At 44.8% G+C, this 12,400-nt stretch overlaps 1 protein-coding gene across 12 annotated transcripts in view; it reads left to right on the top strand.

The window, feature by feature from the left end:
* The window catches only part of COLQ (collagen like tail subunit of asymmetric acetylcholinesterase), a 93,921-nt gene that overhangs the window by 69,303 nt on the left and 12,218 nt on the right, over positions 1 to 12,400 (top strand). For all 12 annotated transcript variants that reach the window (XR_004735979.3, XM_078354306.1, XM_035278385.3 and 9 more), the window contains 6 exons: positions 650 to 712; positions 1,204 to 1,230; positions 1,880 to 1,924; positions 2,114 to 2,149; positions 5,754 to 5,834; positions 9,992 to 10,097. Coding sequence is in view for 11 of the 12 variants with exons in the window: in XM_078354306.1 (XP_078210432.1) it covers positions 650 to 712; positions 1,204 to 1,230; positions 1,880 to 1,924; positions 2,114 to 2,149; positions 5,754 to 5,834; positions 9,992 to 10,097 (358 nt within the window). In the remaining variant the exon portion in view is untranslated. The remainder of the gene's footprint in view (positions 1 to 649; positions 713 to 1,203; positions 1,231 to 1,879; positions 1,925 to 2,113; positions 2,150 to 5,753; positions 5,835 to 9,991; positions 10,098 to 12,400) is intronic.

The raw sequence follows: 12,400 nt of genomic DNA, 5'->3' as shown, positions 1-12,400 counted from the left end.
ACACAATGTAAAATATCTCAATAATGTTTATATAGATTACATGTTATGATGATTAAATTAATTAGATTAAATGAGATCTATTAAAATTAACTTCATTCATTTACTTTTACTTCAAGGTGACTTCTTTTAAAAGTTTAAAATTAAGTATGTGGCTCACCTTATATTTCTATTGGTTAGTACTGGTATAGAGTGTTTTCAGTACAGAGGGTGAGTGCTGGAAGTCCCAACTACAAATCATTCTGAAGAGCCTTCCTATGCAAAGAGCAAAGCAGGCAAATTTTTTGCATGTGTTGACACCTTGTTTTCTGAGGCCCCAGTGGAGTCCTCATGCCTCCTCCTCTACTCTCTCACTATCCTCACTAGGAAAATACTATGTACTACCACTTACAACATCTTAGTGAGCAGTTGGTGTGGGTATCTCCTTCAACTTGGGCATTTTCATTTTATATTTAATCTTAAACACAAGAATGAAATGTAGAGTATGGAGCTTCAGGACCCTGGGAGGGAGTAAGTAGGTGCATCTGGAGTCCTCCAGTTTACAAGCCATCCCTGATATCCCCAGTTCCTTCCCAGTCTTGCCTGTGACTCTCCTGGCTTCATTTCTCTAAGAAATGTCACTGTGGGTCTTTACTTCTTCTAATTCCCACAGGGTGAAAAAGGTGACCTGGGTATGATGGGCTTGCCAGGGTCAAGAGGACCAATGGGCTCCAAGGTCAGTGTGTGATCCAGATGGACATTCCAGATCTTCTCAGTAAGGCTCTGGAGCAGCTGCTGTCTACAAACATAGGGACTGGTTGGGGCAGCAGTCATGAACTAGGGAATGTCACGGATATTGGAGAGCCTGCCCTTACCAGCCAGGGTGCTTGCCTTTACCAGTACTTTGGAGAATATCATGCCCTGGGATGCAGGGGCATAGGGATGCCATTCCCACTATTCTCCTGGGCAGGAAAACCAAGTTTCTGGACATCAGAGCAGATGGAAACCTTTGATCAGGCCTTTGCAGGGTGATAAAAGCAATGTTCCCTTTAAGCCTGGTATAAACACAACCCTCTGGGACATCTTTGTGTTTGGTGCTGCAGCCCCACTAAAACAGTGCAATGTGGAGACACACCGATCACCACATTCAGGAATTCCCTCTATTCTTATACTAAACTCAAAAGTCCTACAGGGCTGATTATAAATGTACCTTCTGCTTTCTTTTAGGGCTATCCTGGATCCAGAGGGGAAAAGGTTAGTGCTTTTCTTGGATGGTATCCCAGAGCCTGGTCTGGGCTACTGGCTTTGGAATCAGATGTACAGAGGATGGGCCCAGGCCTCTCTTTAGTCTGCAACTGAAGCCACCATCCTTAGCTATTCCTCGCCCTTTGCCAGTGGACTGAGAGAAGTGAGAGACCTCCTGAACCAGGGCAGGCCTGTAAGAGAAGGGCTCCCTGTAGCAGCAGAGGCCCCTCATGTGGAGCAGATAAGCAAATGAAGGCCGTGCCAGGTAGAGAAAAAGCACAGTTCGCACGGAGTGCTGGAGGAAATTGGTGATGCATGTCTTTAGGCCAAGCTGTCACCACACAACCTTCTGACCTGGCCAAAAAAGCAAATAAAAACCAGCATCAACCTGTGGAAAAATTTCCTATGGGATGAGAGAGGATTTGGGGCCCAGAATTTTCTGTGAGTTGTCCTTTATGAATGCAAGAGGTCTTCGGGGTTCAACAAAAAGTAGATTACAAAGCATTCCTTCCCTGGACAAGTCACCTGACATCTCTGAGCCTGTTTCTTCACTTGTAAAATTAGGGTTTTGGTTTAGGGAACTTTTCAGTTTGAAATGCTTGAATTTCCCTCCCAGGATATTAACTCATTGACTTTTTCTCCTGTGGTTTCTTCCTAGGGATCCAGAGGTGAAAAGGGTGACTTGGGTCCCAAAGGAGAAAAGGTAATGGAGAAAACCTTTCCATAGAAATAATAAATGTCAATGCAAGTGGCAGTCCCCACCCACCCCATCTGTGGACTGAGGATGGACTGATGGAGAGGCCTCCATTTTGAAAATGACCGACAAAGTCCATCCACAGCTGTTTCAGGTTTATTTCAGAGGCAGTCATAATATCTGTTGCTCTTTTCACAGGGTTTCCCGGGATTTCCTGGAATGTTGGGGCAGAAAGTAAGTAACCTTGGGGTAGTGAAAATAGGCCTCAGTAAAAATATGAGGTCCTCCAAGCACAACAAAAAGAGCTCTACATCTTTGTTATCAGGAGGGATGGTGTGTTTAACCATGGAAACATCTAGTTTGGGATGGGAAGCAAGTTGCCTTTCACCCTGGGGAGAGGGTGGCAGGGTGGTCTGGGGCCTCCCTCCAGCTCAATGGGAAGGAAAGGACAACCCTTCTGGCTTTTCGATTTTTTGTTTGTTTGTGTGTGTGTGTGGTTTTTGTTTGTTTGTTGTTTTTGCATTTTTCCTTTTCCTACCTCTTATAGGGCTGTGGTCATATTAAAATGCAGAAACCTTTCTCACAAGGGACTCAGGTCTTAGCTACAAGGGTCAAAGCCCCTCTCAGGATGCAGGCCCCAATGTAAGGCCCAGGTGTCTTTAGCTGAAGGTCATCGTGCCTTATTGCAGTCCTTCTTCAAGGGTGGTGCACATACTGCCAGAAGGACACAAAAGTATTTGAACTGAAGACTGCTAACATTTTTTTATAGTTAAATTTTATATTTAAATAGTTAAATATTGGCCAGCACTTAGGGAGGCCAAGGTGGGCAGATGGCTTGAGCCCAGGAGTTCAAGACCAGCCTGGGCAACATGGTGAAATCCCATCTCTACCAAGAAAAGCATACAAAACTATGCATGGTAGTGTGTACTCGTAGTCCCAGATACTCAGGAAGCTGAGGCGGGAGGGTGGCCTGAGCCCAGGAATCAAAGCTGCGGTGAGCCATGATCACATCACCACACTCCAGCCTGGGCCACAGAGCCAGACCCTGTCTCGAAAAATAAATAAATAGTTAAATATTTAGTGGATCTCTTGCTTGCAACAGGGCTTAATCAAAAAGGAATCTGTTCAGGTAACTTAAAGAAAAAAATGTTCAGCCTGGGCAATATACTGCTACCCCATCTCTTAAGAAAAAAATTAGCAGTTCATAGTGGCACATGTCTGTAGTCCCAGCGGCTCAGGAGGCTGCTTGAGCCCAGGTGATTGAGGCTACAATGAGCTGAGATTACCCCACTGCACTCCAGCCTGAGCGACAGAGCAAGACCATGTCTCTGCAAAAAAAAAAAAAAAAAAGAAAAAATATTCAGTAAATAGCAAAATCAGTTGTATATAGAGACAACAAAAATTGTGAAGGTGACTGTTGACCAACAGATTTTTTGAAACTTGTACTGAGGGTTAGAGCTGGGGAAGAAGAATGAGAGTAGATGAGGGGAATGTGAGAGAATAAAGAGAGGAAAGTGCATATATGGCCATTTGGAGCAGCTCCTAAGCTAACATCGTGCTGGCGCCTCACACTGTGAGACACTGACATTGGAAATTGTTATTTTAACCTAGGTCTCAAACCATCATATTCTTCAAGCATGCAAAGGGGATGCTTTGTTAGTATTTTTGCTTTTTAAAAGCTCACCTCAAAGTTTTATTTCCCAAACTAAGACAATTTTTATCTGACCTTTTCTAGTCAGTGGAGCATGCTTAAATATTTTCAATCATCCTGCATTAATGTATTATATCACCACCTTAAGCTGTCAGAAACTATACTCTGCTGCTTCAGGTAGGGTGTTGGGTTAAAAAAATAGATTAATTATATAAGCAAATTAAAAGAAATGTTAAAAGAGAAAAAACAGTTTTACTTAAAAATATTTAGACCAGCTCTTCATTCAGGGCAACAGTGAATGTCAAAGCATAATAAATTACTGTAAATCAAGTATGGCAGCTTCTCTGTCCTCTGCACCATTTACTCGACTTCCCATCTGAAAAGCTGTCTTCCCCTTCTATGACAGGCTGTTTTAAGACAGAGCTGATATAATGAACATAATTAGGTCTTGGGAGAGAAATTAGATCAAGGAATTCCTGACTGCTTCCAGCTGATATAGAAGGGCCACACTTCCTTCTGACAATATCTGGGGGAAAAAATGCTGCTGTGTTGTTTTCTCCCAGCCAAAACGACATCCCGAGCCTCTCTAAACAGCCAAGGGAAAGCTGCAATCATCTCCATGGCCATGTGGCATCCATCCTATCCTCTCACACTCTCCCATTCCCTAGAGAATGTTGAAGGATGTGTGGGTTGGAAAGAAATAATACATTTAAGGACAATTCTTGGTGAAACAAGACACTGGTGGCTTGGGTAAGGAAACACTGACTGAGCTGACAGATAATTTCAGAGCTTTATGCTTGATCCTTTCCAAATACAGGTGTTCCCTGGAATTTTCCATTGTGTTATACCTCCTCTGACCCGCATGTGAAAAAGTGCCTGGATGTTTATTGTTCTCTCTAAGTAGCTGGACAGCTCTTCTTGGGCACTGGCTGCTGACTAACAAACACTCATGGTTGCTATTGCTAAATTTATCTTGTTGGCGGCACATTCTGGGCTGTTGGGGGATTACTGGAGATAGTAAGCTGTGGGTTCATAACCCAAAGAAACAGTAAGTGGGGCCGGAGTCCAAGAAGAACATGGGGAAGAGGGAGAGAAACTAAGATGGAGAAATGGGGTTTGTGAAATATTGGCCTTAAACTATGAAATTCTGCAATGGATACGTTTTTTTTTTTGGAGTTGGGGGACAGAGTTTCGTTCTTGTCGCCCAGGCTGGAGTACAATGGCACAGTCTTGGCTCACTGCAAACTCCACCTCCCAGGTTCAAGCAATTCTCCTGCCTCACCCTCCCGAGTAGCTGGGATTACAGGCATGCACCACCATGCCTGACTAAATTTTTTAGTAGAGAAGGGGTTTCACCATGTTGGCCAGGCTGATCTCAAACTCCCGACCTCAGGTGATCTGCCCACCTTGGCCTCCCAAAGTGTTGGGATTACAAGCATGAGCCAATACGCCCGCCCGAGTACATTTGGTTTGGATAGTTGAACACAGAGCTTTTCAAATAGGAATATTGTTGCCATTGTTCTCCATGCCTTTTTCAATAATTACATTGAATATTTGAACATATGTTTGGAACATCTCTCCCCACAAAAGAGCTTTCATCCAAATCAAATGGAAGTAAGCTGGAACTCAAACCAGTGCTTACTAAGAGTGGGCAAGTACATGATTCTAAGTAAGAGTCATTAAATGAGAAGAATCTTCCCAAAGATGACAGTTGGCAAAACTGTGTCCAGTCATTTAAAAACCTCCAGATTTAAATTTGTGCTAAAAACGAGACATAACAAAGCACAAGATAAAATTCTAACTAGAAGGGAAAGTGTATTCCTAGACAGCTTGTAGTAAGTCACACAGGCACATTGTGCTGGATGCCCAAGCCTTCCACTGTCTGTTCTGGGTGATGGTTTGTCTCTCCTGTTTGGCCATCAAAATGTGTGCTACTCCACAGCTGTCCCTGTCAGATAACAGATAACCCACTCAGAGTTACCTTCTTCCTTCCCTCCTCTTCCTTGAAAGACATGTCTACCTTTCTCATGACTTCATCACTCTCCCGACCTTCCAGGGAAGCCCAGTTGGAATAGACTCGGAAGAATCAAGTAGACTGCCCTTGTAGCCAATGACTGGCTAGACCTGTGTAGATGTGCCCTCTCCACATGCCCTAATTCCCCTCTTGCTTCTCTTTCCTCTTTCCAGGGTGAAATGGGTCCAAAGGGTGAACCTGGGATATCAGGACACCGAGGACCCACAGGAAGACCAGGAAAACGAGGCAAGCAGGTAAGGATCCCAGGGCTTACCACCTGCCTGAGGTCAGAACTTCCTGACTTGGGGGGGCATGTGGAGTGGCAGACAAGTGGTGTCAATCAGAGATATTCTGTAGACCTAGACGCCAATGTCCTCTGGGCTAGCGGACAGGAGCAGCACCACTTCCAGAAGCTGCTGGCATTTCTGGGCTAGCCATAGTTTGAAGTGGATGAGATACAATGCTCCATTCAAACTGTGCCCAAGGCCGGAAGCAAGAGTGGATATTTGGTTCATGAAAACAAGGGTGTCTCAACCAAAGCAGCTAGGAGTGGAAGCCAGATACGGTCATTTACCCAGAAAACCTATTTTATGCTTCAGTGTCCTAGACACAAATGGAGTTTTGAAGATAAGCCTAGATATTTTCCTGCTGTTGAGGGGTCTTCTGGGTCTCAACAATAGGGTGGTTTTCCCCTACTCAGGCCTGCAATTTGTAAGTGACCATTTCTCTTGGGTTTCTTAATGCACTTAAGGCAGTTGTTCATTCGGAACTCCCTCTGGTCAGCAGGCTCTTGTGTTAAGCCATGTGATGTGACATGACTGCTCTAGAGACAGCCTTGGATGTCTTATATTTAATTCTGAGAGGTAAACATCTTTGGATGGAAGCTTTTCCCATTCTTTTAATTAGTTCCTTATGCTGGATCTGTGGCCCACAAACTTGGTCTTACATCAAGATCACCTGGGGGTGGGGCTGGTGATTGAATACAGATGTGCAGATTCCCCCACATCAGGAGCAATGGTTGTAGTACCAAGTTCGCTACTCCTTGACTCCATATCTAGGCCTTATTTTCCAAAGACCTGGAGTGAGCTTTCGGCATGTGTTTGGCTATTTTTTTTAAGCTCCATGTGATTCTAATGTGCAACCAGGGTTCAGAAACATAACAACACTATGAAGTCAATTCTGGTCTTTTCTCAGTCAATTTAGAAAGAACACAGGCTCCAACCTGGATAATTTAGACTGCACGGTGACTTCTGAAGTTACAGTCTTCCAGTCCTGTTTTCAAAGTTTGATCATGAGTAACATGGTAATGGTTTCACAATGATGCCACAGATACCAATTTCTTAAAAGTAGGCTCAGATAAAAAAGGAAAAAAAATAGGGGAGAAATCTTTTCTGATATCACTTTATCCCCACCTAATGATTTCCATCCATAATATTTTAAGCTTGGGTTCAAGAAGCCTCCTGGCTTCCTTCTGTCTCGGTCAGTATTGGTCTTTTCCTTGTTCCTGGTGATAACCAAAGCCAGGAAGGCCATTTCTTGAGCCTGCTGAGACTGATTCCATTAGAATTGTAAAAGCTACACTAAAACCACATCTGGGAGCTCTGAGAAGTTAGAGAAATGAGCCCACGCTTTCGACAAGACGTTGCAAACAACCCGGGAATGCTGAAAACCCTCGGTGTTGGTGCCATTTCAGTCGGCAGATAACGAGTTGTTAGCCCTAGAAGCCTGCTGGGGTACTTCGTTTTTATCATGAATTAATAGGCTAGCATAGAGTCTCACATACTCTTTGTTTGTTGGGCCAGCAGTGCTGAGAGTCTCTGCAAGTTATTGTTAAGTCATTCCAAAGCCAAAAATCAGAAATTCAGAAGGAATTTCGGATAGTAATTTCTGTGCCAGAAGGTTACAGAGGCCACTTAATCCAGTCTCCTCAGGTTATTCACAAGGAAGCTGAGGGCCAAGGAGGTGGATTTGCTTGCCCAGGACCCCTCCATTCAGCTAGTTTCAGAGCCAGGGTTAGAATCTAGCGTTGGGTTGAGATCAGTTTTCCCCACATCACTTCTTCTCTTACCTTCATGCTTCAGGACTTGCCTCCAGGCAAGCCCAGAAAAGCAGTTGTGGACTTTATTATTAAAATCTTGGTCTGGCACGGTGACTCATGCCTATAACCCAGCACTTTCAGAGGTTGAGGCAGGTGGATCACCTGAGGTCAGGAGTTTGAGATCAGCCTGGCTAACATATAGTAAAACCCCATCTCTACTAAAAAATACAAAAATTAGCTGGGCATGGTATTACATGCCTATAGTTTCAGCTACTTGGGAAGCTGAGGCAGGAGAATAGCTTGAACCCGGGAGGCGGATGTTGCAGTGAGTTAAGATGCACTCCAGCCTGGGGGACAGAGCAAGACTCTGTCCAGCCTGGGTGACAGAAAAAGACTCTATCTCTCAAAAAAAAAAAAAAAAAAATCCTCTCCTGCAATGTCTGTTTAAAATGAAAAAAAAAAAAGCTTTGGTAACTGAGGAACAATTTCCTTGAGAGAGATCACCCAACTTTGTGGCAAATAAGGAATTAAGAACGTCTTTCCTGGAAAGCTCTGCTCAGTGAGTCCTGCTGATAGAGACGTGGCTCATTCTGAGCGATGACCGATAAGCGGAATATTCCATTACTGCTGGTGTCAGAATCAAGGAGCATTTCCACCTCCTTCAAGCTTTGGCACTTCCTGTGCTCAGAACCAGCTGACATGGCCGTTAGAAAAACAAGCCTGAACTGTGGCTATATTAAGACAGTGTGACTTCCTTTGCCATCCTGGGACCCAGCTTGGTTACTGCAGGGAATGCTTCAGCTTGGGCTGAGGCTTAAGAACTCCCTCCATAAACATGGAATCGGAAATAAATTCTGACCTCCCAGGTCCCATATTGAGAGCGCAAGAACTCCTTGAACATTGCTGAGAGGGCCCCCAGTGTCATGTGGACAAGGTGGCAGGTCACCTGTCACCATGGTAGCTGGAAAGGAGTCCCTGGCATGCCTGCTTCCCAGATTTGAGGAAGATTATATTTCATCAGGGCAAGCCTGCCAAGGCACAAGTGCAGTAGGAAGAACCAGGCCAAAAATGTCAGGTATCAATCATTGCTTTGATTAGGCCTGAGGCAAGAACGGACAGTTAGCAAATTGCTCAGGGGCATAGTGGATAGCATGCAGCAGCCTCGGCTTCGGTGTGACTCCTAAGGGCAACCCTGAGGGAGAACCAAGAGCCCAGTCTTTGCTCATGATGCTTCCGGAATAGGCAGCAAAGAGGACACTCCATGTGGAACAGCTGTAGCCACAGGTGTGCCTTTTTATAAATAAAATCAGGACTTGTTTAACTGCATGAAATAGATGGAACCAGGCCAGTTGCTGTGATAATTGGCTTGCCCCACGTAGCTCTTCATTGTGTGCAAACCATATTTTCACCTCTGAGATCTTTGTTAGTCTCACAACAAACCTATATGGGTGTAAATTTACTGGCCCCATTTTAAAGATGACAAAACTGAGCTACAAAGCAATGACATGAGTTACCTGGAGTCTCATAGTCAAGGTGAAACCTCTGGACTTACAGATCGGCAAAGCTGCCTACCTTTGTGTTTCTAGCGTCTTTCTCCTCCCTCATTTCATCTGGGGAAAGGAGGTGAGCTAGACAAATTCCAGCCCATAGGGAGAGTATGTCTTATGGGGAGATATTGATGAAATGACCACACAAATAATCCATATGCTACGATCTGGGATAAACGCCATGAAGGAAACAGGCTGAGTTATGAGAGCATATGGTGGGGTGAACTGACTCCGCCCAGGAAGGTCAGGGAAGGCTTTGCCATAAGGGCATTTGAGTTGAGAGCCAAAGGTTGAGTGGCAGTTAACTAGGCAGTGGGGAAGGAGGAGGGTTTGGGGCAGAGAGAAGGGTCTTGGGAAGGGAGATAATAGACATGGTGCTCTTGAAGACCATTTCTCCACAATTTAGCTCATTCCAAAAGACTGGAATAAGGCTGGAAAGCCTGGCCATGCCGGGCTTCACAGGCTGCAGTAAGGAGCTAATCCTGAGACAATGGGAAGCCAATGAGTGAAAATACCTCTTTTCTAGGCCTCTATTTCCTCATCCGCCTGGGGCCTGGAGTAGATTGGACTAGCTCCTTTTAGCTGCCATGTGCCACATTTGTAGGACAGAGCAAGAACTAAGGTCTGCAAATTTGTAACCATCATTATCTCAAATGTCACTTGCCCCAAGCTTCTTAGGAGCTTGATTGATGGTCAAGCCCTCTGGAGCTGCATCCCCCACTGGGCTCTCCTTAAGTGCAAGGTGATCTCTGATTTAGTGACAAAATGGGGCAGGAAGCTTGCTATGTCATGCTTTCGTAACAGGTTCTGCCTTTCTCTCTGTCAGGGACAGAAAGGGGACAGTGGAGTTACGGGCCCACCGGGCAAGCCTGGGCCTTCTGGTCAACCTGGCCGTCCAGGCTCCCCAGGGCCCCCAGGGCCCCCATCTGCAGGTAAGAGCTACACTGCTTCACTTGATCCACTATTGCAGTACTGGCCAGCCTTCCAGAGAGGACACAAGGAGATGCCAGCAGAGATGGCTTGTGTTTCAAGTTAGAAACTACCAGAGGCACTCCAACTTTATAATTTCTCCACAGTTTAGCTCATTCAACTTTTATGCAAGAGAGATAAATTCCACTCTGAATTTGTTTTAGCATTCTGGAGAACAAATAGCGTAAGAAAAAAAGTGCATTAATGATGTCATTTATACCTTAAGTGAAAAATAACAGGAATATATTTCATCAACTAATACCTTTTTCTAGATAAAAAAGTTTCATGGCTTCAAGCAGTTCTCTTAAACCTAGAAGTAAAGGTAACGTTGTTTTTCCATCTTACAGTGTTATAAAAGAGTCATTATTTGTTTGCAATAGATATATAAAGAGGCATGGTGGTTCACGCCTGTTATCCCTGTGGGAGGCCAAGGTGGCTGGATCATTTGAGATCAGGAGTTTGAGACCAGCCTGGCCAACATGGTGAAACCCCGTCTCTACTAAAAATACAAAAATTAGCCTGGCATGGTGGCATGTACCTGTAATCCCAGCTACTCTGAGGCTGAGGCAGAAGTATCACTTGAACCTGGGAGGTGGAGATTGCAGTGAGCTGAGATCGTGCTGTCTCGAAAACTCCATCTCAAAAAAAAATAGATATAGAAAGAAATTACTAAAATGAAATAAAAAAAAATTAAAAGTCCACTATGGAAAAGGGCATACTCTGCTTGCAAAAAAAAAAAAAAAAAAAAAAAGCTGGGGGGAGCTAAGCCCTTTATTTTGTTCCCTTATCAGCTGATGGTAGGGGCTTTCACAGCACATCAACTATATAAAGACGGTATCAGGAAACTCATTTGTTGACTGTGCAATAGTTTTTGTCTTCAGTTATAAAAAAGGAATCCAAACAATTTTTATTCTAGCTTTTTTTCTTAAGAAAATGAAGACATTTGCAATTCCATAGTGTATTCCCCCTCCTCCTGTGTTTATGGAAATATATTTGCAGCCGCATCGTGGGATGGGAAAGAAATGTCGTATTTTGTTAGATCCTTTAAATGAAGTTAAATCTGGCTCAGAGAGTCCAACCTGTTAGGATGCCAAAAAATTTAATTCAGGCATTATTACGATTTTCACTACTCCCTCAACTGCCATGATAGGGTTGGGCAAAGATCCTGGTGAATTATGGCAGGGAAGGTCCCTCCAGCCTTTGGTCTACTCTATTCACATCTGAAATAGAGTAGAAATAGAAATAGACTTGTCCTTGTCCAAGTCCCTGTGGTCCACAGATAGCTGCTGGCTGCTGTCCTCATGCCATACGTGGGTATCAGAACATTTTCAAGGCTGGGAGTCCTGGTCCCTCCAGTTCAACTTCCCAAAGAGCACCCCACAGCTGTTCTTTCTGAGACCTGTCTCTTCCCCAGGGCACAAGGGGTCCCTCTCCTGTCCATGCCTAGGGAAGTCTCTCCTCTTCCATCCCTGACCCCCTATACTAGCACCCCAGTTAGGAGCTTTGTCCTTCAGAGAACAGAAAATAGAAAGGCAAGTTTGTTTCCAGTAGTACCTGCTTTTAGCAAGGGCGAGAAAACACAAACTCTTGCTGTGTCCTTTAAATTGGGAGAGGAGGAAGGAAATACTAAGAGAACAAACATTGGTTAGTATGGTAGTAACTTATGTTGCTGCAGCTGTTTCCATGCTGTTAGGGGAGATTGGAGATGCAGTCCAGGCCATATGCCCACACTCCATAATTCATTTCTGGAGTTGGCTGGATGATCTGAATGGGGGTCCTTTCAACTAGTTCTCATCCTCCTTGGTTCTTGAAGGCATGATGTCCTCCTAGAGCCCTATGACTATGAGCTACCAACCCCAGAGACTGACAGCATGGCCTGAGGTCTGGGTTGTGCCTTCAGAAGGGACTCTCTTGGCCATTGGGGTACCTAGGAGCTCACAAAACTGAGGAGTAGTCCAGGGGCATGCGATGGGTGGATGTGTAGGATGTCCTCAGCAGACTAAGATCTTAATGGTCTCACTGTGTTTATCTCTTCGTAAAGGCCAGCCCTCACCTGACTTGAACTCTGGTTTTCTCCTGGGGCTGGGGAATGGATGAGAAGGGCTCGGCCAGAGCTGTCAACAGCTCCTTGGTGCCTGCTGTTTCTCCTGTCTTGTTAGTCTTCAGTGTGTTGCAATCCTGTCCTGTCAGCAGGCCCTGCAGAGTCGTCCTCTTTGTCCCTGGCCTTCCAGCTCCCTCTCTTCCACCCAGTATGCCCACCTCGCTC

This window comes from Callithrix jacchus, chromosome 17 (assembly GCF_049354715.1).
Source record: "Callithrix jacchus isolate 240 chromosome 17, calJac240_pri, whole genome shotgun sequence".
NCBI classification, from domain to species: Eukaryota; Metazoa; Chordata; class Mammalia; order Primates; family Cebidae; genus Callithrix; species Callithrix jacchus.
This window is presented reverse-complemented; position numbering and strand designations above follow the sequence as displayed.